This window comes from Muntiacus reevesi, chromosome 4 (assembly GCF_963930625.1).
Source record: "Muntiacus reevesi chromosome 4, mMunRee1.1, whole genome shotgun sequence".
Lineage (NCBI taxonomy): Eukaryota > Metazoa > Chordata > Mammalia > Artiodactyla > Cervidae > Muntiacus > Muntiacus reevesi.
Genome location: NC_089252.1, coordinates 108,002,980 through 108,026,259, shown reverse-complemented (window position 1 = coordinate 108,026,259; position 23,280 = coordinate 108,002,980). Strand labels below are relative to the sequence as shown.

At 45.0% G+C, this 23,280-nt stretch overlaps 1 protein-coding gene across 1 annotated transcript in view; it reads right to left on the bottom strand.

Annotated features, from left to right (window-relative positions):
* IFRD2 (interferon related developmental regulator 2) overlaps positions 1 to 23,280 on the bottom strand; it is a 27,913-nt gene extending 4,633 nt beyond the window's left edge. Inside the window, exon 1 of the mRNA XM_065933632.1 lies at positions 22,979 to 23,280. Within this exon, the coding sequence (XP_065789704.1) occupies positions 22,979 to 23,036 (58 nt within the window). The 5' untranslated portion in view covers positions 23,037 to 23,280. The remainder of the gene's footprint in view (positions 1 to 22,978) is intronic.

Below are 23,280 nucleotides of genomic sequence, written 5' to 3'. Positions count from 1 at the left end.
GCGTTCCTCCCTTTCTCCTCTTCTACTGTCCTTCCATTCTTCTTCTATCTCTGATTTTCTTTCTCTATTTCTTTCCCTCTTTCTCTAATGCTTTTTGTTTCCTTCTGTTTCTTTCGTGCTCTTCCTTCCTCTCTCCTTCCCTCGTCCTTCGTCTTTTTCTCTCCCTTTTTTCTGTCTCTTTCCCTTGCTTCCTCTCATTCTTTTGCCTCTATCTTCCTTCCCTTCTCTCTCCTTTTCTCCCCCCCCCCACTCTTCTTTGCTTGGTTGCTTTCTTTCTTTCCCACGCTCTCTTCCTCTCTTTCACTCTTCCTTCCTCCCTTTCTTTGTCTCTGTATCTTTTTCTAGCTTCCTTCCTTTCTCTATTTCTTCCTGTTTCTCTTTTTCTCCTTCTCAGTCTTTCTTCTTCCTCTATCTTCCTGCCTCTCTTTTTCTCTCACCCTTTCTGTCCTTCTGTCTTTTCCTCTCTCTCATCATCTGTCTTCCTTCCTTCCCCTGTATTTCATCTCTTCCGTCCTTCCTTTCTACTTTCCTTCGATCCTCCCTCTTTCTCTCTCTCCTCTCTCTTTCCTCCCTTCCTCTCTCTGTCTCTGTATATTTCTCTTTCACCCTTCCTTTCTCCCCACCTGTTTCTGTGTCTCTTCTCTGCTTTCCTCCTCTCATTTTTTCTCTTCCTTCTTTCTCCCTTGGTTCCTTCCTAACTTTTTGTCTCTCTATTCCTTCCTTCCCCTCTTTCCTTTCTCTCTCTTTTGCTCTTTCCTCCTTCCTCTGTCTCCCTCTCTAGCTTCCTTTCTTCCTCTATTTCTTTCTTGCTTCCTTTCTCCCTTTTACTTCTTTCTCTGCCTTCTTTCCTTGATTCCTTCCTGTTTTTCTCTTTCTTCCTTTTTCTCTCACCCCTTCTGTCCTCTCTCCCCCTCTCTTTCTGTCTTCCTGCCTGCCTTTGAGCCTCTCTTTCCTATTTTCTGTCTTCCCTCTCCTTCTGTCCTTCCTCATCTCTTTCTGTCACTGTTTCTTCCTCTGTCTCTCTCACTTTCTCGCTCGTTTTCAGTTTTTCTCCTCTCTCCCTTCCTTCCTTTGATTCTCTCTCCTTCCTCTCCTCTGTCTCACTCTCTAACTCCTTTCTGTCCCCTTTTCCTCGCTCCTTGCCCCTTCTCTCACTCTTTTTCAGTCTGTCGTCCTTCCTCTCTAACTTCCTCCCTCCCTCTCTTTCCATCTGTTTCTGTGTCTATTTCCGTTTCCCTCCTCATTTTCTCTCTCTCCCCCTTGATTCCTTCCTTCCTTTTTCTTTCAGTCTCTGTGTCTCTCTCCCTTACTCTTCCTGTCCTTCTCTTTCTCACTCCCGTCTCTCTTCCTTCCTCCGTCTCTTTTTTACGTTTTTTTCCTCCCTTCCCCTGTTTCCGTCTCTCCCTCTCATTCTTTCTGCCTTCCATTGTTCCTCTTCCTTCCCTCACTCTCTCCATTACTGTTTCTCTTTCCTCCTCCGTTCCTCTCTCCTTTTCGCTCTTTATCTCTTTCTCTCACTTTTCATTTCTTTTGCTTTTGCTAATGCTTTCTCTCTACTCTTTCTCTCGTTCTCATTCCTTCTCTAGTTTTATTTCCCCCTTGTTCTTTCCTTCCCTCCTCTCACTTCCTTCCCTCCATGTCTCTCTCTTCCTCTTTCTAGCCTCCCTCTCTCGCTCTCTTCCTTCATCCCCCCCCCGCCCTCCTCCTCCTCCTCTTCTGCTGCTTCTCCTCCTTCCTTCCGCTCTTTCCATCTTTCTCTAATTCTCCTTCCCTCACTCTCTCCTCTCCTTCCTGTCTCCCTCTTCCATTCCCCCTTTCTTCCTTCCTCTCTCCTCCACTATCCCTCTCTTCCTTCTCTCCGTCTGATTCTCTTTCACTCCTTTGTTCCCTCTCCCTTTTCTTCTCTCTTCTCCTCTGTTGACTCCTGCCCTTCTTTCTCTAGCGCCCGTTCTGTCTCATGCCCTCACTCCCTTCTCTCTGCGTCTCTCACTCCATTTCTTTCTTTCTCTCATTCTCCCTTCCTTTCTTCCTATCTTTGTCTTTTTCTTTTGCTCTTTCTCTTTCTCTCTCTCTCTCTCTCTCTCCCCCTCACTCTTTCTTCTCTCATTCCCTATTCTTTCCCTATCCCATTTCCCCTTTCTTTCCTCATCTCTCTCTCTTTCTTCCTCTGATTCTTTCAGTGTTTCTCTTTTGTTCCTATTTCCCTCTTTCTGCTCTTTTGTTGATTTCTGTTCTAACTCCCTTTCTCTCTTACAGCTTCCTTCCTTCCTCTCTGCTCTATTATGCCCTCATCCCCCTTTCTCTCTCCCTTCTCCTCTATTTCCCACTCATTTCTGTCGTATCTCTCCCTCTGTGTCCCTTCCTTTCCTTCTTCCTCTGCCTTAATCTCTTTCTTTCTTCCTTCCCCTTCCCCTCCTCTCATGTTCCCTCTCTTCATCTTCCTTCCTGTCTTTCACCCTTTCTCTTCCTTTTCTGCTTCCTCTCTCCTTTTTTCTTTGTATTTCTCTCTCATTCCCCCTTTGTTCCTCTCTGATCCTTCCTTCCTTCCTACTGTCTCTCTTCCTCTCCTGTCCTTCTCACTTTTGCTCTCCCCTCCTTTCTCCCTACCCTCCTTTCTTTTCTTCCCCTTTACCCTCTTTCTCTTCCCCTAACTCTTCCTCCCTTCCTGTCTCCGTCTCTTTCTTCCTCTCTTTCCCTCCTTTCTATCTCTGATTCTGTCTCTTCCTTCTCTTTCCCTATCTCACCTTCTCTGACCCTTCCTTCCTTCTCAGATTTCATCTTCCTCCTGTCTTCCTTCCTCTTTCTCTCACTCTTGCCCTAATGCCTTTTCTTTCCTTCCATTTCTCGTTCCTATTCTTTTTCTCCCTTGTTTCCTCTCTTACCTTCTCCTCTTTCCCTTTCTTCTATTCTACTCTGCCTTCCTCGCTTCCTCTCTTTCTGTCTATTCCCTCTCTTTTTCTTCGCCCTCTATTTCTCCTTCACTCTTCTTTCTTTTCCACTGTTTTTCTCTCTCTCCCTCCCTCTCCTGTCTTCCTTTCTTCACTCCTTTCTTCCTCTTTCTCCTTTGTCTCAGTTATTCTGTCGCTTCCTTCCTGATTCTCTTACTCTTTGTTTCACTCTAATTCTCTTTCCCTTTTTCTCTTTCCTTCAATTTCCCTGTCTCTTCCATCCTCTTTTTCTCCTCTAACACTTTCTCTCTCTCCCTTCTTTTTACTTCCTCCCACTCTTTCCCTCCTTTTTTTGTTCTCTTTCTTACCTCCTCCCTTTATCTTTCTCTCTTCCTTCCATTGTTCCTCTCCTCTATTACTCTATTCCTGATTCTTTTTCCTCCTTTCTCTCTCTCTCCTTTGCTCTTTAACTCTTTCTCTAATTTCCTTCCCCTCTTTCTCCCTCCCTTCTCTAATTCTTTTTCCCCCTCATTCTTTCCTTTCTCTCTCTCTTCCTTGCTTCCTGTCTGTGGGTCTTTTGCTCTCTCTCTCTGTCCTCATTGCATTTCCCTTTCTCTTGTTCTCCCTTCCTCCTTCACTTTAACTCTCTTTTCCTCACTCTATCTTCTTTCCCTCACCCTCCCTTCCTTTCTCTCCTTGCTCCCTCTCAACATTTACGATTCTCTTTCACTCTTTTCTTCTCTCTCCTTTGTTGATTTCTACCCTTCTCTCTCTGTCTAATTCCCTTTCTGTCTCTGTAGCTTCCTTCCTCTCTCACCTCTCATTCCTCTCTCCCTCCCTCCCTCCCTGTCTCCTTCTTTCTCTTCCTATTTACCGTTCTTTCCTCTTGATTCTTTCCTCCTTTCAGTCTGTGTCTCTCTCCCTTCCTGTCTTTCTCTTACAGTCTTGCACTCTCTCCTTCCTCCGCTGTTTTTCTATCCTCTTTTCTCCCCTTCCTTTTCCTCTATTTCTCTTGCTTCTCTCTCACTCTGTCTTTCCATTACTCTCTTTCTCTCTCTCTCTCCTCCTTTCTGTCTCCTTTTCTCTTCATTTTTTCCTTCCTTCCTTCCTCTGTTTCTCTGTCTCTTTCTCTCGCTCCTTCCCTCTCTTTCTCCCTAATTCCTTTCTTGATTCCTTCCTTCCCCCATCTGATTCTCTTTATCTCTCTCTCCTTTCTCTCTTCCTCTACTTCACTCTTTCCCCTCAATCTTCTTTCCTCCTTTCACTTTCTGTTTTTCTCTTTCTTCTCTTTTTATTATATCTGTGTCTCATTCCCCTTCCTTCCTCAATCTCTGATTCTCTTGCCCTCTTCCCTTCCTTCTCTCTCTGTCTCTGACTCCCTGTCTCTCTAGCTTACTTCCTTCTCGTTTTCTCCCTTCCCTCTACTTTGCTTTCTGTTTCTCCCTTTCATTCTTCCCCTCTATTTGTCTCTTTCTCTTTCCCTTCCTTCTCCTCTATCGTCCTTGCTTCCTGACTTTTTCTTTCAGTCTCATACTCTCTCCTTCCCTCTATCTTCCTTCATCTTTCCTTTTCCCTACCTTTCTCTTTTCCCACCTCCCTTTGCCTCTATTTCTTTCTTTCTCTCTTCCTTCCATTCTTCCTCTTTGCCCTGTCTTCTCTGTCTTTCTGTTACTCTATTTCTCTCTCCTCCTTCCCTTTCCTCTTTTTCCTTCTCTCTCCCTTTCCTGATTCCTCTCATTACTTCTATCACATTCCTCTGTATTCCTTTTGCTTTCTTTTTCTCTCTCTCCTGCCTTCCTTTTTGTCTGTCTCTACATTTCACTCTTCATTTTTTATGTGTCTTCTCACTCCATTTCCCTCTTTCTCTATCTTCTTTCCTTCCTTTCTCTTCCTTTTTTCCTATTTCACTTTCTTCCCTCATCTCTTTCTCTCATTACTACTTCTCTCTCTCCTCTGATTTCTCTCCTGTTTCTATCTTCGTTTCTGATTTCTCCCTTTCTGATTCTTTACTCCTTTCTCTGTATCTTCCTTGATTCCTCTTTCTGTCTCTCTTTCTGCAATCCTTCCTTTCTTGATTCCCTCCTTCTCTATCCTCCTTTCTCCCTTGTTCTCCCTTCCTGATAGCTTCCTTCACTGTGCTCTCCTCTGCTGTTCCGACTCTCCGCATCTTTCCTTTTCCTTCCCTCCTCTGTTCTTCCCTCCCTTTCCATCTTTGATTCTCTCTGTATCTGCCCTCCTTTCAGTCTGCCACTCGCTCTCTCCCTTTCTCTTCTCCTCTCTCCATCTCTTTCTGACAGTTTCTCTCTATAGATCTCACTCTCTTTTTCTCCCTCTTCCTCTCTCCTAATTTCTTCCTACCTCTCTCTCTCTCTCGTCTATTTCTTGCTTTCTAGGCTTGAACCCTTGAAGCTGCAAGAGCCTTAAATTCTCACCTTGTCTGCAGGTCTCCTAGTTGTGAGGTGGTTATCTCCAGACTACTTCCTTAGAGTGGACTCTGACCACTACACAGTGCTTCAAGTGCCCTGTAATAACCTACCTGAGTTAAGGATCTGAAAAAGAATTCTTACAGCAATCTGTACAGAGAATCAAGTGGCTACGGAACTCAAACACAACATTGTATATCACACAGAATGCAATAAAGATTGAAAATGAAAAGACAGACTGCTAATTCTATTCCCCTCAGACCTTTGCAACCTGGTCTGGTGTCACATCCCTGGAGCCTGAGCAGGCTTCATCCCAAGGCTACACTTTAAGGTGTGCTTGGGGCTGAGCAGGATGGGAGGCAGAAAGACCCCACTTGACGGTGGTGCCTGGTCCCGACTGGCTGGGACCGCAACCTCAGGATGCAGGGGCCGCTGGGCAGGAAGAGCTGTGAAAAGTTCCTGGGTAGCACAGCTCGTGTTGCTTGGGATCCCAATTAAAGACTGCTTCCTTTGAGTCACCCCACCTCCAAACCACAGCATCCTTAGCACAGCACTTTTGCAGAACCTGGGATTTGTCTATCAGGTAGAAGCAGACAGCAGGAGCCTGAAGGGCAAGAGGGAAGCGGTGATGAGTCACAGACTCTTGGCTGTTTCTTTGGGCACTTCCCACTCAGACTGACAAGCCAGGGAAACAGCTTTCTCTAAGAGCCATGAAGGCTCAGCTCGCCCGGATTAACAGACTGGGGCAGAAGGTGGTACCCGCCTTGTGGCCGCTGCTTGTAACAGAACTTTAAAACCAACACTTCAGAGCAGTTAAAGAAATCAATTGCAAGAGCTAAATTTTACACTTGAAAACAAAAATCAACTGAAAAGATGCTCAGCATCTCTAATGATTAATGCATGCAAATTAAAGTGACAATGAAGCAACCCATCATGCAACTCATCAGAAAGTCACTACACAAAAAACGCTGGAGAAGACACACAGCAAGAGAGCCCCACAGCTCTGCTGGTTCAAGTGTAAGCTGGAAATAGCCACTCTGTTGAAAAACTATAAAAACCAAAAACCAATGCTACTACAAGTTCTGCGAATCCCAGTCCTGGGCCTGTACCCAGAGAAAACCATCCTCGAAAAGACACGTGAAACCCAACCGTCCTTGAGCCATAATCCAAGATAGAATACCAACCGAAACCATGGAAATGTCGAACTGCAGATAAATGAGGAAAAAAGGCTTGCCACAACCGCTCCATGGACTGGTGCTCAGCCAGTAAGCAGAATGAAATCATGCCATCTCTGGGCACTTGGACCCAGCAAGGCATGATTACACGAAATAGACAAAGAAAAACACTGCTTATAACACTTAGAAGTGCTATCTAAACACTGATACAACTGAGGTACTAAAAAATAAAACAGATGAGATACTAAAAAGGAACTCAGATTTACCAAAGGTAAAGGTTAGAGAGGAGGAGAATAAATTAGGACGTTGAGATTGTGGTTTTCTGTCAAATAAATACACACCCCACACACATAAGTATATTTAACAAGCAAGGACATATGAGACAGCAGAAGGAACTTAGTCAACACTCTGTAATAACCACATGGGTAAGGCACCCGAGAAGGGACAGGTAAAAGTCTATGTGTAACTCAATCAGGTTGCTGCAGAAATAAAAACACTGTGTATCACCTATAATGCAACAGAATATGGAGATGATATTTAAAAAAATAGCCTGGGGCCTACCTATTCTAATGCACGAGGCCAGTGCCCCTGGGCAGGGTGAGAGTAGTGAAGCCTGAACCGGCTTGGGTCCCAGGGTGGCCTGGGGTGAATCTGAGAGCTGAAGGGTTGGTGCCTCCAAATGAGTGCCACCTCGCCCCTGTTCTTCCTGCTCCCCTCCAGTTGGGACCACAACCTGGTAATGCAAGCTGACCCTCTAAGAGCTCAGGCCAGCCTAGTACACCTGAAGGGGTGCTGGGGCTCCTGGGTAGGAAGAGCTCCGCAAGGTCTCCCGGCCTCCACGGCTCCTGGTCCTGGGGACCCACTTAGCGCAGGCTTCCTTTCGGTCGCCCCACCTAAAATCACAGAACCCTGAATAAAACTCATGCAGGGCTTGAAGTCTGTCTCCAGGGTGGGAGGAGAGGGAGGACCCAGAAGGGCAAGAAGGAAGAGGTATTGAATCATAAGCTAATGGCTATTTCTCCTGGCAAGTTCCACTCTAACGGACCACCGAAGAAACGGCTTCTCTAAGGCTCAAGGATCAGGCTGCCTGAAACACAGGGGAGACGAAGGGGAAGAGCTGCCACCTTGCGGCCACGACTGGTAACAGCGGCTTTCAAAAGGCGCCTCAGGGCACTTAGGTTTGTAGAGCTGCGAGTGACGCCTGCCCTCAAGCAGTATCCTCTGGCAGGTCAAGAAAATCGACTTGAAAACCGGGCTCACTCTCAGGAAACTAACTGCAAGAACTAAATTTTACTACATTCTCTCTTTACACACACACACAAGTCTAATGGTCAGGTGTTCAGCACCTTCAGTGATTAGAAAAATGCAAATCCAAATGACAGATCGGTAAGCCCTAACACCAGTTATCAAAAGGGCTATGCACAAAAAACTCGAGAGAGGCTGGCACAAAAGGGAACACTCCTACACGGTTAGTGCAAATGTAAACTGGCAGCGGCCGCTCCGGGGAACACCGTGGGAGTTCCTTCCACAACGAGACAGACTGCTACCACAACCTCTGGAAATCGCACTCCTGGGAATATACTTGGAGAAAACCATCCTTTGGAAAGACACATATGCATTCAAATGGTATTTGCTCCAATATCCAAAACAGCATAGCCACTGCTGTAAGTACATTCATTCATTAATGAAAGAAAAAGACATGGAACAAACATACCACGAACTAGTAGTCAGCGTGAAAACAGTGAAACCATGCCATTTGTGGCTCTGCGACAGCAGGGAGGACTGCGCTAGGTACGCAGTCAGACGGCAAAACACGCATCACTCATATCACAAACGGGGAGTCCAAACCCCGAACAGCTGAACCACTGTACCAACAATACAGAAGGGAGACCAAAAAAGAACTTAACTTACTAAAGGGGATAGATGGGGAGTGGAGGGGAAAAGTGAGAATGGTGGGGTTGACAGGAAAACACAAATAAATAAATAGTGTGTGTATATATGTATATATACGTATAAAACACAAAATCACCGAGGATGTATGAAACACCACAAGAGACTCTACTCACCACACTCTAATATCCTCTGTGGGTAAAGGATCCAAGAAAATATAGGTACAATTATATATTTAACTAAATCAGGGTGATGCAGAACAGCAGAACAGCACTGTACCATCTATATTACAATACAAAATGGGAATTAAAGAAAAGAAATCTGGACTGCCTACCCTGTTGCAGGAGGTCCAGGTCACTTGCGCTGGTGTCGCACCCACGAGGCCTGGACAGCCTTGGTCCCAAGCTGGCCTGGGTGAGCCTGAGCGAGCGGAAGAGCCTGTGCAGGGGCACGTGCGCCCCCCGAACACCTGTACTTCCTACAGCCCTCTGGATGGGACCACAGCCTTGTAACGCAGGCTGGCCCTCTATCAGCTAAGGCTAGCCTAGGGCACCTGCAAGGATCTGAAGTCACTAAGTAGTAAGATCTTTGAAAAGTCTCCATGTGTCCATGGCTCCTGCTCCTGGGGAACCCACTTAAGCATCGATTCCTGTGGGTCGCCCCACCTCCAAACAACAGCACCCTCAGCACAACACTACCGCAGGGCTTGAGGTGTGTCTCCCGGTAGGGGTGGGGACAGCAGAGCCTGAGGGGCAAGAGGGAAGAGGGAATGAATCACAAACTGTCCGGCACTTTCCACTCAAAGGGACCACCCAGGAAAACGGCTTTCTCTAACGTGATGAAAGCTCAGCGCAGTTCAGCCACTCAGTCCACCTGAGCGAAACTCAGAGAAAAACACATATCATTGATATCCCTTAGAGGTGGAACTGAAACACTGATACAACAGAACTAGTGTACTAATGATACAGAAGGAGAACTAAAAAAAAAACCTTAAATTCACCATAGGAACAATTGGGGTGGGAAGAAGAGTAAATGAGAATGCTGGGAGTGACAGAAAATGACAAGTCAATACACCAGTTCAGTCACTCAGTCGTGTCCAACTCTTTGCAACCCCGTGAATCGCAGCACACCAGGCCTCCCTGTCCATCACCAACTCCCAGAGTTTACTCAAACTCATGTCCATTGAGTCAGCGATGCCATCTCATTTTCTGTCATCCCCTTCTCCTCCCTCCTTCAATCTTTCCCAACATCAGGGTCTTTTCAAATGAGTCAGCTCTCCGCATCAGGTGGCCGAAGTATTGGAGTTTCCTTTCAGCTTGAACATCAATCCTTCCAAAGAACAACCAGGACTGATCTCCTTTAGGATGGACTGGTTGGATCTCCTTGCAGTCCAAGGGACTCTCAAGAGTCTTCTCCAACACCACAGTTCAAAAGCATCAATTCTTCGGCACTCAGCTTTCTTTATATTCCAACTCTCACATCCATACATGATTACTGGAAAAACCATAGCTTTGACTAGATGGACCTTTGTTGGCAAAGTATTGCCTCTGCTTTTTAACATGCTGTCTAGGTTGGTCATAACTTTCCTTCCAAGGAGTAAGCATCTTTTAATTTCATGGCTGCAGTCACCATCTGCAGTGATTTTGGAGCTCCCCAAAAATAAAGTCTGCCATTGTCTCCACTGTTTCTCCATCTATTTGCCATGAAGTGATGGGACCAGATGCCATGATCTTAGTTTTCTGAATGTTGAGCTTTAAGCCAACTTTTCCCTTTTCTTCTTTCACTTTCATCAAGAGGCTCTTTAGTTCTTCACTTTCTGCCATAAGGGTGGTGTCATCTGCATATCTGAAGTTATTGATATTTCTCCCGGCAATCTTGATTCCAGCTTGTGCTTCATCCATCCATCTAAGCACGGTGACAACACACAGCCTTGACATACTCCTTTTCCTATTTGCAACTGGTCTGTTGATACATAGTAGTAAATAAACATCTATATAAAACCAGAATCTGCATGGACGAATGAAATGGCACAAGACACTCTCCTCAACATTCTGTAATGACCTTTGTGGGTAAAGCACCTGAGGAAAGTACAGGTACAGGCATATGTAGAACTGAATCAGGTTGGTGAAGAACTAAAAAACAATATTCTAGATCAGTATATTGCAAAAAAATAAAAATAAAAATAAAAAAAAAACCAAACAGAGGCTGGACTACCTATTCTATTCGAGGAGGACTGGAATAGAGGAGTCCAGTCTCCTGAACTGGTGTCACACCCACAGAGCCCCTGCAGGCCTGGGTCCCAAGCTGTCCTGGGCTAACTCTGAGAGAGTTGTGGAGCCTGGGCCAGCAAATCAGGCTCCCTTGCACCTGTGGTGTTGGAGAAGACTCTTGAGAGTCCCTTGGACTGTAAGGAGATCCAACCAGTCCATCCTAAAGGAGATCAGTCCTGAATATTCATTGGAAGGACTAATGCTGAAGCTGAAACTCCAATACTTTGGCCACCTGTTGCGAAGACCTGACTCATTAGAAAAGACCCTGATGCTGGGAATGATTGAGGGCAGGAAGAGAAGGGGACGACAGAGGATGAGATGATTGGATGGCATCAGCAACTCAATGGACATGGGTTTGGGTGGACTCCAGGAGTTGGTGATGGACAGGGAGGCCGGGCATGCTGCGGTTCATGGGGTCGCAAAGAGTTGGACATGACTGAGCGACTGAACTGAACTGCACCTGTGCAGCCTACGACCCTCTGGATGGGACCACAGCCTTGTAAGGCAGGCTGGCCCTCTATCAGCTAAGGCAAGCCTAGTGCATGAAGGATGCTGTAGTCACTAAGTAGTAAGAGCTTTGAAAAGCCTCCGTGTCTCCATGGCTCCTGCTCCTGGGGAACCCACTTAAGCACTGATTCCTTTGGGTCGCCCCACCTCCAAACAGCAGCACCCTCAGCAAACACTACTGAGATGTGTGTCCAGAGTGGGAGGGGAGAGCAGAGCCTGGAGAGCAGGACAGACGTGGGGATGGGTCACAAACCCTTGGTTCTTTCTTCGGGCACTATGCACTCGGACCACCCAGGAAAATGGCTTTCCCTGAGGTGATGAAAGGTCTGCTGGCTGGAAACACCAGGGTGGGTGGGGGAAAGTGCTGCCGCCTCGTGGGCTCATCTCTAACATCAAGTTTGAAGCCCAGACAAAGGGCAGGTAGTCACCATTCACAAGGACTGCAGGACTGTGAGTGATGCCTGCCCTCAAGGAGTGTCTTCTGGTAGGTCAAGGAAATCAACTTGAAAATGGGGCTCACTCTCAAGAAATGAATGGCAAGAGCTAAGTGTTACTACACTCCTATTTACAGGAAACAAAAAGTCAAATGGTAAGTTGTTCAGTATCTCCAGTGATAGTAAAATGCAAATCAAAATGACAAATCTGTAACCCCCATACCAGGTATCAAAAAGTCTACACAATAAATGCAAGAGAGAAAAAAAAAGTGCAAGAGAGGCTGGGCAGAAAAGGGTCCCTGCTGTACTGTTGGGGCAAATATGCTGCCAGTGGCCACTCTGAAATAGAGGACACTATGGAAGTTATTTCTAAAACAAAACAAAGTGCTATCACAAGCCCTGGATATCTCAGTCCTGGGACAATAACAGAGAAAAAACCATCCTTCAAAAACAGTCCTGTGCCCAAAGTTTCGTGTTCCACTATTCACAATAGGAAATCCGTGGAAACCACCCAAAAGTACATCCAAAAAAAAAAAAAAAAACACAAAAAACAAAAGCACATCCATCGATAAAAGGAAGAAAAAGAGATGCAACAGATACCCTATGAACAACTACTCGGCCAGAAAACAGAATGAAACCACACCATTTGTGGCACTTGGATACACAAAGAGATGACTACACCAGGTAGAGAGAGTCAGACAGAGAAAAACAAATATCATTGATATCACTTAATGGTGGAATCAAAACCCTGATACAAGAAGAATGGCTAAAAAAAGGAACTTAAATTTATTAAAGGGAACAGTTGGGGATGGGAGAAGAATAAATTAGAAGGCTGAGATTGACAGAACACAACACATAAATACATAGTAAATACACGTGTGTGTGTGTGTGTGTGTGTAAGACACATAATCAGCAAGGATGTATGAAATAGCAGAAGACACGCAACTCAACCTGTAGTGACCTTTGTGGGTAAAATATCTGAGAAAGTACAGGTACAGGTATATGTAGAACTGAATCAGGTTGGTGTAGGACTCAAAAACAATACTGTATATCAACTATATTAAAATAAATAACCTTTTTTTTAAAAAATGGATAACAAAAACAACAAAAAAAGTATAACCAACAAGGACTTACGGTATAGCACAGAGAACTATGCTCCATGTTACTGTTACATGCCAGTCTGGGTGAGAGGGGGTCTGGGGAGAATGGATACATTTATGCCAGAGTCCCTTCACCTGACACTATCGCAACATTGTTAATCGGCTGTAAGTGAAAGTGAAAGTCCAAGTCGCTCGGTTTTGTGCAACTCTTTGCCACCCCATGGACTACACAGTCCATGGAATTCTCTAGGCCAGAATACTGGAGTGGGTAGCCTATCCCTTCTCCAGCACATCTTCCCGACCCAGGAATTGAACTGAGGTATCCTGCACTGCAGGCGGATTCTTTACCAGCTGAGCTCCCAGGGAAGCCCCATTAATCGGTTATTTCCCAATACAAAATGTTTTTGGTGTTAAAAATTTTTTATTTAAAAAAAAAAAGAAAAGAAAACCACATGAAAACTTGCTGAGCACCACTATTTGAGAAATGCAAATCAAAAGGACCACGATGTATCACCTCCCACCAGGGAATGTGGCCATCCTCCAAAAGTCTCCCAACAGTAAATATTGAACATGGCATGGAAATAAGAGAACATGCCTACACCGTCAGCAAAAATACAAAGCAGCACAACCAATATGGAGAGCAGCAGGGAGATTCCTGAAAATACAAAAAGAGACCAACCACAGAATTCCAAAGTGCCCCTCCCAGGCATTCCTTTGTCCTCAGAAATCATAATTCCTAAACATACATGCACCACAACATTCATTACCACTCTATTTGCAGCAGCAAGAACACAGAAGTCTGCTCCACATCCACCAACAGGTGAATGAAGAAATAAACATGGTGTCCATATAGACAATGCAATACTCCTCAGGCATAAAAAAGAATGAAATAATGCCACTGGCAACAACACAGCTGGAGGTAGAGATGATCATATGGAAAAGTGTAATGGAGACAAGGAACAAAAACTTCCTATGATATCTCTTATAGGTGGACACTAATAACTGATACAAATGAACTAATTTAAAAACACAGAAACAGACTCAAGGACTTGACAAACAAATACATGTTTACCAAAAGAATCAGGTGGGGTAGAGGAGAGAAATTTGGAGGTTAAGATAAACATAAACACAAAACATATACACAATATGTGATCAACAATGCCTTACTGTGGAGCCCAGAAACTTCTACTAAATACTCTGTCAAACCTGATACGGGAAAATAATCCAAGAAAGAATAGGTATATGTGTATGCAGAACTGAATCATATATACATGAAACTGCACACCTAAAAAACAAACACAACTTAGGTGTTGTACACCTAAAACAAACAACGCTGCAAATCAACCGTACTCCAACATAAAATAAAACTCCAATTAAAAAAGAAACAGAGCTGCCTACTATATTCCCTTCAGACCAGGGGGACCCAGGCAGGTGTTAATTCCCTGGGCGCCAGAGCAGTCCTGGGGCTGAGGGAGCACGTGCCTGCAGAGGAGCCCCCCCCTTGGATTTGCGGTGTCTGATCCCCTCTGAATGGCACCACGCTGTCCACATGCAGGCGGGCCCTCCAGCAGCAAAACCAAAACTAGGGCAACCGAAGGGTGGGGCACCCTCCGGGCTGGAAGAGCTAGGAAGAGTCACCTTGTGTGCAGGTCTCCGGGTGGTGGGCTTCCCACCTCCAGCCTACTTCCTTGAGTCAACCCTGTCTGTCCTCTATGACCGCACCCTGGGCGCTGCCGCGTTACAAGCGTTACAAGTGTTTGTCCGGGGGTGTGAAGGGTAACGGGGAACAAGAGCCACAAGCCCTTGGCTGTTTGATCTAGCACATTCCACTCAGTTATAAGCCAAGAACAGGCCTCTCTGCTAAGGCTCTGGCGGCCAGAAGACCCAGTGTTGGGCACGAAAAAAATCCTTCCGCCTTGTGGCCATTTCTCAGAACTACAGCTTTAAAACCCTTGCTTCTGGACACTCGGGGCTTCCCTGATAGGTCAGTTGGTAAAGAATCCGCCTGCAATGCAAGAGACCCCGGTTCGATTCCTGGGTCAGGAAGATCCACTGGAGAAGGGATAGGCTACCCACTCCAGTATTCTTGGGCTTCCCTGGTGGGTCAACTGGTAACGGCCAGCAATGCGGCAGACCTGGGTTCAGTCCCTGGATTGGGAAGATCCCCTGGAGAAGGGAAAGGTTACCCACTCCAGTGTTCTGGCCTGGAGAATTCCATGGACTGTATACTCCATGGGGTCGCAAAGAATTGGACAGGATTGAGTCACTTTCACTTTCTGGATACTTAATCATCACAAGGGCTGGGGCACTGCAAGTGGCATTTGCCCATAAGAAATATCCCTGGGGAGGTAATCAGAAAAGAATTCAGAGGGTGGACTTTCACGAAGTCAATTTCAAGATGAATATTTCACTCTCGCTGTTAAAAAAAAAAAAAGAAAAGCACGTGAAAACTTGCTCAGCATAGCTTATTAGTAGAGAAATGCAAATCAAAAGGACCACAAGGTATCACCTCCCACCAGGCAGAATGACAATCCTCCAAAAGTCTACAAATAATAAGTACTGTGTAGAGAAAGGGGAACCCTCCTACGCTATTGGGGGGAATGTAAAGGGGCACAGCCAATTGGGAAAAGAGGAGGGAGATTCCTGAAAAAATGAAAAATACACCAACCATAGGATTCAGAAATGTTTTTCCCAGCGGATATCCTCAGAAAACCATAATTCCTAAACATACATGCACCCCAACATTCATTACAGCCTGGCTATTCACAACAGGCAGGACACAGAAGTCTCCAAAATGTCCCTTGAAGGATGAATAAAGAAGATATGGTACATATATACAATGGTATATCAGCCAAAAGAAATAAGAATGAAATAATGCAATTTTCAGCAACAAGGACCTAGAGATGCTTACAGTGATTCAAGAAAATCAGTAGAGATCCAAAAACAAGTTTTGTTGCTTATATGCGGAATCTAACAATTGATACAAATGAACTAATTTACAAGACAGAAACAGGTCCACAGATTTAGAAAAGAAATTTATGGGAAATTCCCCTGCAGTACAGGGTTAGGACTCAGGTTTCACTGCCAAGGTCTTAGATTGGACCCTGGTCATGGAACTGAGGTGCCAGAACCTGCAGGCCATAGCCAAATATAATATAATATAATATTATATATATATATATATATATATATATATAAAAGAAAAGAAATTTATGATTACCAAAGGGAGGGATGGGAGGGAGGGATAAATTTGCAGGTTGGGATGAACACATATACACCAATGTATGTAAAACAGATTATCAACAAGGACCTGATGGACAGCACAGGTAACTCTAGTCAACACTCTCTCAAAACCTATATGGGAAAAAATTCAAATAAGAATATATATATTCAGTGGATCACTGAAAAAAATCAATGAGGAATTGAAAAAACATACCTAGAGAGAAATGCTTTTGAACTGTGGTGTTGGAGAAGACTCTTGAGAGTCCCTTGGACTGTAAGGAGATCAAACCAGTCAATCCTAAAGGAAATCAGTCCTGAATATTCATTGGAAGGACTGATGCTGAAGCTGAAGCTCCAATACTTTGGCCACCTGATGCAAAGAACCGACTCAACTGAAAAGACCCTGATGATTGAGGGCGGGAGGAGAAGGGGACGACAGAGGATGAGATGGTTGGATGACATCACTGACTCAATGGACATGAGTTTGAGCAAGTTCCAGGAGATGCTGAAGGACAGGGAGGCCTGGTGTGCTGCAGTCCATGGGGTAGAAAAGAACTGGACATGACTGAGCGACTGAACTGAACTGAGAGAGAAATGGCAAAGAAAACACCAGATCCAAAACCTATGGGATGCCACAAAAGCAGTTCTAAAAGGCAAGTTTACAGGGATGCAATGTTACCTCAGGAAACCAGACAAAATATCAAAGAAGCAAGGTAACCTTATACCTAAAGCAACTAGAGAAGACAGACAAAATCCAAAATTAGTAGAAAAAATTATAAACATAAGAACAGGAATGAATGAAATAGAGACAAAGAAAATCATAGAAAAGATGAATGAAAGTAAAAGCTTGTCCTTTGAAAAGATACACAATATTGATAAACCTTTAGCCAGACTCATCAAGGAAAAAAAAAAAAGAGAGTGGGCTCAAATCAATAAAATCAGCGGGCTTCCCTGGCGGCTCAGGGGTAAAGAATCCACCTTCCAATGCAGGAGACACAGGTTCGATCCCTGATCTGGAAAGATCCCACATGTGGTGGAGCAACTACGTCCGTGTGCCACAACTCCTGAGTCTGTGCTCTAGAGCAGGCGAGCTGCAACTATTGAGCTCTCACACCACAGATTCTGAAGCCAGCACGCCCTAGAGCCAGTGCTCAGCAACAAGAGAAGCCACTGCAGTGAGAAGTCCGTGCGCTGCCAACAGAGAAAAGCCCAGGCAGCACAGCCAATAAATAAATAATACTAAAAAAATTAAATCAGAGAAGAAAAAGAAGTTAGAATGGACACCACAGAAATATCAATACAAAGGGTCATAAGCGACTACTACAAACAACCTAATGCAAATAAAATGGACAACCTAAAAGAAAAGACAAATTCTGGGCCTTCCCTGGCAGTCTAGTGGTTAGGACTCTGTGCTTCCACTGCCAGGGGCCCAAGTTCAATCCCTGGTCAGGGAATTAAGGTCCTGCAAGTCACAGGGTGCAAACGTAAATAAACAAATGCTTTAAAAAGTTTTAATTTAAAAAGAGAAATGTATGAATTCTTAGAAATGTATACCTTTCAAGACTGAGCCAGGAAGAAATAGAAAATATGAACAGACCAATCACAAGTAACGAATGCGACACTGTGATGAGAAAACTTCCAACAGACAAAAGTTCAGGACCAGATGGCTTCATAGGTGACTTTTACCAAACATGTAGAGAAGAGTTAACACCTATATTTCTGAAAATATCCCCCCAAATTCCAGAAGGAACACTCCTGAACTCATTCTACAAGGCCACCATCACCCTAATACCAAAACAGACATAAACAAATACAGATCAATATCACTGATGAACATAGATGCAAAAGTCCTCAACAAAATACCAGCAGACTGAAACCAACAATACATTAAAAGGCTCATGCACCAGGATCAAGTGGGATTTATCCTAGGGATGCAAAGATTCTTCAGTATAGTCAAATCAATCAGTGTGATACACCACATTAACAAACTGAAGAATAAAAACCATATAATCATCTCAATTGATGAAGAAAAAGCTTTTGACAAAATTTAATATCCATTTATATAAAAACTCTCCAGAAAGTGCGCACAGAGGGACTTTATTTCAACGTAATAGAGCCCATACATGACAAACCCATAGCTAGCATCATTCTCAATGGTGAAAAGCTGAAAACATTTTCTCTAAGATTAGAAAGAAGACAAGGATGTTTACTCTTGCCACTTTTATTCAACATAGTTTTCAAAGTCCTAAGTATGACAGTCAGAGAAAAGAAAGAAAAGGAATCCAAATTGGAAAGGAAGAGAAACTGTCACTCTCTGCAGATGACGTGATACTGTACACAGAAAATCCTAAAGATGCTATCAGAAAACTACTAGAGCTCACTAATGAATGTGGCAAATTTGCTGGATGCAAAATTAATATAAAAATCACCTGAATTCCTATAACTAACAACAAGAAATCAGAAAGAGAAATCAAGAAAAACAGGGAACTTCCCTGCCTTCAATGGCTAGGACTCCACACTCCCAATCCAGGGGGCCTGGGTTCAATCCCTGTTCAGGGAACTAGATTCCACATGCTGCAATGAAAAGATTCTGCTTGCCACAATAGAGATCAGAGATCTCACGTGCCATAACTAAGACCTGGTGCAGCCAAATAAATATTTTTTAAAGAAAGAAACCAAGGAAATAATCCCCATTTGCCATCACATCAAAAAGAGTAAAACACCTAGGAATAAGCCTACCTAAGGAGATAAAAGAATTATACTCTGAAAATACTGGTGAAAGAATTGTGGATGACACAAACGGATGGAAAGATACACCATGCTCTTGGACTGAAAGAGTCAATATTGTCAAAACATGACTCTTCTACCCAGTGCAATCTACAGCTTCAGTGCAATCCCTATCAAATTACCAATGGCATTTCTTACAAAACTAGAACAACAGCAAAATGTTTAGATTTATGTAGAAACACAGAAGACCTCAAATAGCCAAGCAATCCTGAGAAGAAAACCAGAGCTGGAGGAATCAGGCACCCTGACTTCAGACTAAACTACACAGCTACAGTAATCAAAACAGTAGGGTACTGGCACAAAACCAGAGATACAGATCAGTGGACCCAGAAATAAACCCATGCACCTATGGTCAACTAATCTATGACAAAGGAAGCGAGAATATACGATGGAGAAAAGGCAGTCTCTTCAGTAAGTGGTGTGCTGGGAAAACTGGACAGTTACAATGTAGAAGAATGAAATTAGAACATCCTCTAACACCATATAGGCTTCCCTGGTGGCCCAACTGGTAAAGAATCTGCCTGCAATGTGGGAGACTTGGGTTTGATCCCTGGGTTGGGAAGATCCCTTGTAGAAGGGAATGGTTACCCACTCCAGTATTCTGGCCTGGAGAATTCCACGGACTGTATATTCATGGGGTCGCAGAGTTAGACACGACTTTCACTCACTAACACCATACACAAAAATAAACTCAAAATGGATCAAAGACCTAAATGTAAGGCCAGACTCTATAGAACTCTTAGAGGAAAACATAGGGCAAACACTCCTTAACATAAATCACAGCAGTATCTTCTTTGATCCACCTCCTAGAATAATGAAGATTTAAAAAATTTAAAAATGGGACCTAAATAAACTTAAAAGCTTCTGCACAACAAAGGAAACCATAAACAAAACAAAAAGACAACCCACAGTATAGGAGAAAATATCTGCAAACAAAGCGACCGAGAAGGGATTAATCTCCAAAATATACAAACAGCTCATACAGTTCTATGTTAAAAAACAACAACAACAACAAACAGAATATCTAAATAGACATTTCTCTAAAGAAGACATACTAATGACTAAAAAGCACATGAAAAGATGCTCAACATCACTAATTTTTAGACAAATGTAAATGAAAACTACAGCAAGGTATCACCTCACACCAGTCAGAAGGGCCATCATGAAAAAGTCTGCAAACAGGGACTCCCCTGGTGGTCAAGCGTTTAGGACTCTGCACTTCCAATGAAGGGAATGTGAGTTCAATCCCTGGTCGGGGAACTAGATCCCAAATGCCACAACTAAGAGTTTGCATGCTGCAACTAAAGATTCCAGGTGTCTCAACTAAGACCAGGCAGAGCCAGATAAATAAATAAGAAGCATATGAAAGTGGATCCCTCCCTCCTCCAGGCACAGGCCGTTCAGGCTATGCATTTCATAGCCCAGTCCACCCGAGACATCAGTGCAGGATTCAAAACGCCAACTACCAGTCCTCAGACCCCTGTAAGTGACTTGCTCCAGTTGGTTTATTCAGTTCAATCATAGGAATATAAACTAACAGGCCAAAGGCACCCAAAGAAATATACAAAAGGCCCAAACGCTGGCAGTGGCTTTGTCCATTGAAAAACCACTGAAGGCGAGGCTGGCCTTTCCAGGCCAAGCTGGCCGTGGTAAACCATAAGGCTCATGGGCACCCAGACAAAACCAGCGTACCCTGGGTGGACAAACGGGGCACTGACGGAAAGAAGGTGCTCAACCCACTTTGAGAACAATCAGAGCTTTGGCAGAGGGAAAGCCCCAGATGCCAAAAAGGAACAGGGACCCATAAGCTTTTGATGGTTTTATAATCAAAAGGCTGAGGGAGCCCAAGACCAAAAGTGGCTATAGGTAGAGATACCACCTACATAACTCGTGGTGAGCCTCAAGCTTCAGGCGGTCATTGATGTGGTGAGCCACTTGATAAAATCTCTCATAAGCACCAGGGCAACCCTCTCAGTCTTAACCTAAAGACTGAAAGCCTTAACAATCATAAGAAATATGTAGTGGGAGTGTCAGTAAAGAGACACGGGTATACTTTCTTGCAACCCCTTTTTGTGCAACATCAGTGGCCAGTCATTTCTACATTCCTTTCTGTTTGTGCCGGATTGTCCTCTCCCTTTAATAGATGGGACTCATTAACTAAATTGGGGGCCACTCTGTTTCTCGAAGGACAAGGAAGCCACCCTTATCACTAAATGATGTGAACAAAATTTTTTTTTTTTAAATAACAAGACTAAATCTATAACTAAAAGACTTTGAAGTATAAAACCTGAAATATAAAACATTAAGGTTCCGGGCCTAGTCAAAAGCAAACAAGTGAGGCTTCAAGTAACCCTCTCCAGATGTGGAAACTGTTTGGAAAATATGGTTTGGGTCTCCAAAACTGTGGCTACAATCTAATAACTCTTCTAATGTCTATTGCTTTAATTCTTTTCATTTGTATCTTCTATAAACTCATTCTCTGATGTTTAACACCCACAAGGGCTAACAGAATAGTACTCAGTCAGTAAAGAGTCTGCCTGCAATGCAGGAAAACCTGGTTCAATCACTAGCTCGGGAAGATCCTCTGGAGAAGGAAATGGCAACACGCTCCAGTATTCTGGAGAATTCCATGGACAGAGGAGCCCGGTGGGCTACAGTCCATGGGCTCACAAAGAGTCGGAAATGACTGAGTGACTAACACACACACAGCCAGAGTTAGCATTACAGTTCTCCCAAAAGAGAAGGCAGACTCAGTCAGGTCTGACACTTCTTCCCCAGGGAGGCCTACATCCCATCTCAGCAGAAAGCAAAGTTTGTTGGCCCTTAACCCCCTTTAAGCATAAGGGATAAACACCTGGAGGCAGGGAATGACAGGGACAGTAAAAAGACCAAAAGTAGGTGATTAAACAGTTAAAGAAAAAACTATGGGAGACTGCTTTAAGTTAATCATCATTCATGAAAGCACCTTTAAAAAAAGAAAGCAAGCAGGTTTGCTTAATCATAAAATCATGAAACAGAAGCAGGAGGCATGCCCCCAAACAACCATTGTTTTAATGGTAGAAGGAAATCTACATCCAGCCCAATGATTCCTAGGACATGCTCCCTGAGTGCACTAAAAGAAAAAATTTAAGGAAAGAGTGACATTACACTAAAACCTGAAATGACTTATCATATTTCAGTATATGGTTACTGCCTTTTTGCTCATTCCTATTGTGCCATGACAGTCCTGATTTGACCTTGTAGGGGCCAGAAAACTCCCCTATCCCATGTGCAGAAGGAACTGATGATGGAAGCATGACATCTCCTCAAGAATGAGGAAGAAGGTGGTCTTCTTGCTCTCCCCACTCTTCCTTTGATTATAAAACTATACCCACCAAGTTCTTGGGGCAGCACCTTCCCACCCACCCACTTGTAGGCCTCTCAAGTGTCCTATTCTAAAAAGTCACTTTTTATTTATCACTTCCAACTCCTGCTGAATTCTCTGTGCTCGGAGACATAAAGAACCAGAGCTCCTCAGAGCCTCACCCCCGCCTCCGTACCCCCACCCCCGCGCCCCGCATTTCTGCGGTTTCATCAGTAGACTGGCTTTATTGCTCCCAGGCAAGTGAATCCAAGTGTGATTCGGTAACACCCTCATCCAAGCCCCATTAAAATGGTGGCCAGGTGTCAGCCATGCCTAAAAGGCACCCCATCTCTGCTGAGTAAACACAAACGTGTTTACTGTACCAGGACATATGCTGCACCTCCTGGTCGACCTGATAAGCGACTCTCAGGACTGCCTCGGGCCCCAGGACGCTCATCTGCCTTCTAGGGCCGGGCAGTGAAGGCCCCAAGTTTTGCAGTTTCCCCATCCCCCTGCCTCTCAGTACTCCAGGATAAGCCAGGTCTCCCACCAATTTCCTAGTCCGGTCTGGGGAAGGGTCAGGGTTTGGAGAGCGGACAGGCTTCCAGCTCCATCTGGCCAGTTTGTCCAGAACAGCGGACAGCTTGGGTAGAGAGGCAATGAGAAACCAACCAAGGCCGGCAGGTGCGGACCAGGTGTGAGCCGGAGCGAGGGCTCGGGCACGCGGGCAGCACGCTCAAGTTAGGCGCACACGTGGCCGCTGACTTCTGGGGCACGTGCCCGTCACGGGGGGGAGTGTGCAGGTGGCGGCACCAGACTGGGCAAAGCAGGAGTCTGTACCCGAAAACTCTAAGGGACACTGACGGGAACCCACTCAGGACCCTAGTTTGACGTTCCTCAGTTGCCCCGTGCCCCGCCACCCACTCCACCCCAACTTACCTCCTCCGCGGCGCTGGCCGCCTCTGCGGGGCGCGCTGCCTTTTCGGGCGCGGGGCATGCCGCAAATCGGGCACGATGGGGCGCGGGGTCAGGGACCCGGCGGCGGGGGGTTCCAGGCCAGCGAGTCGCCGGCCGGTGCGCTGAGTTGAGACCTAGGCAGACGACGGGAGCCACACGCTGCTCGCGCCACCATCTTCGCGAGGCGCCCCGCCCTGCCAGATGGGTCGAAGCGCCCCGCCCCGCTAAATGGGTGGCCGGGAAGGCGAGTCCCTGGCCACTCGGCTCAGACCGCATCCATGCGG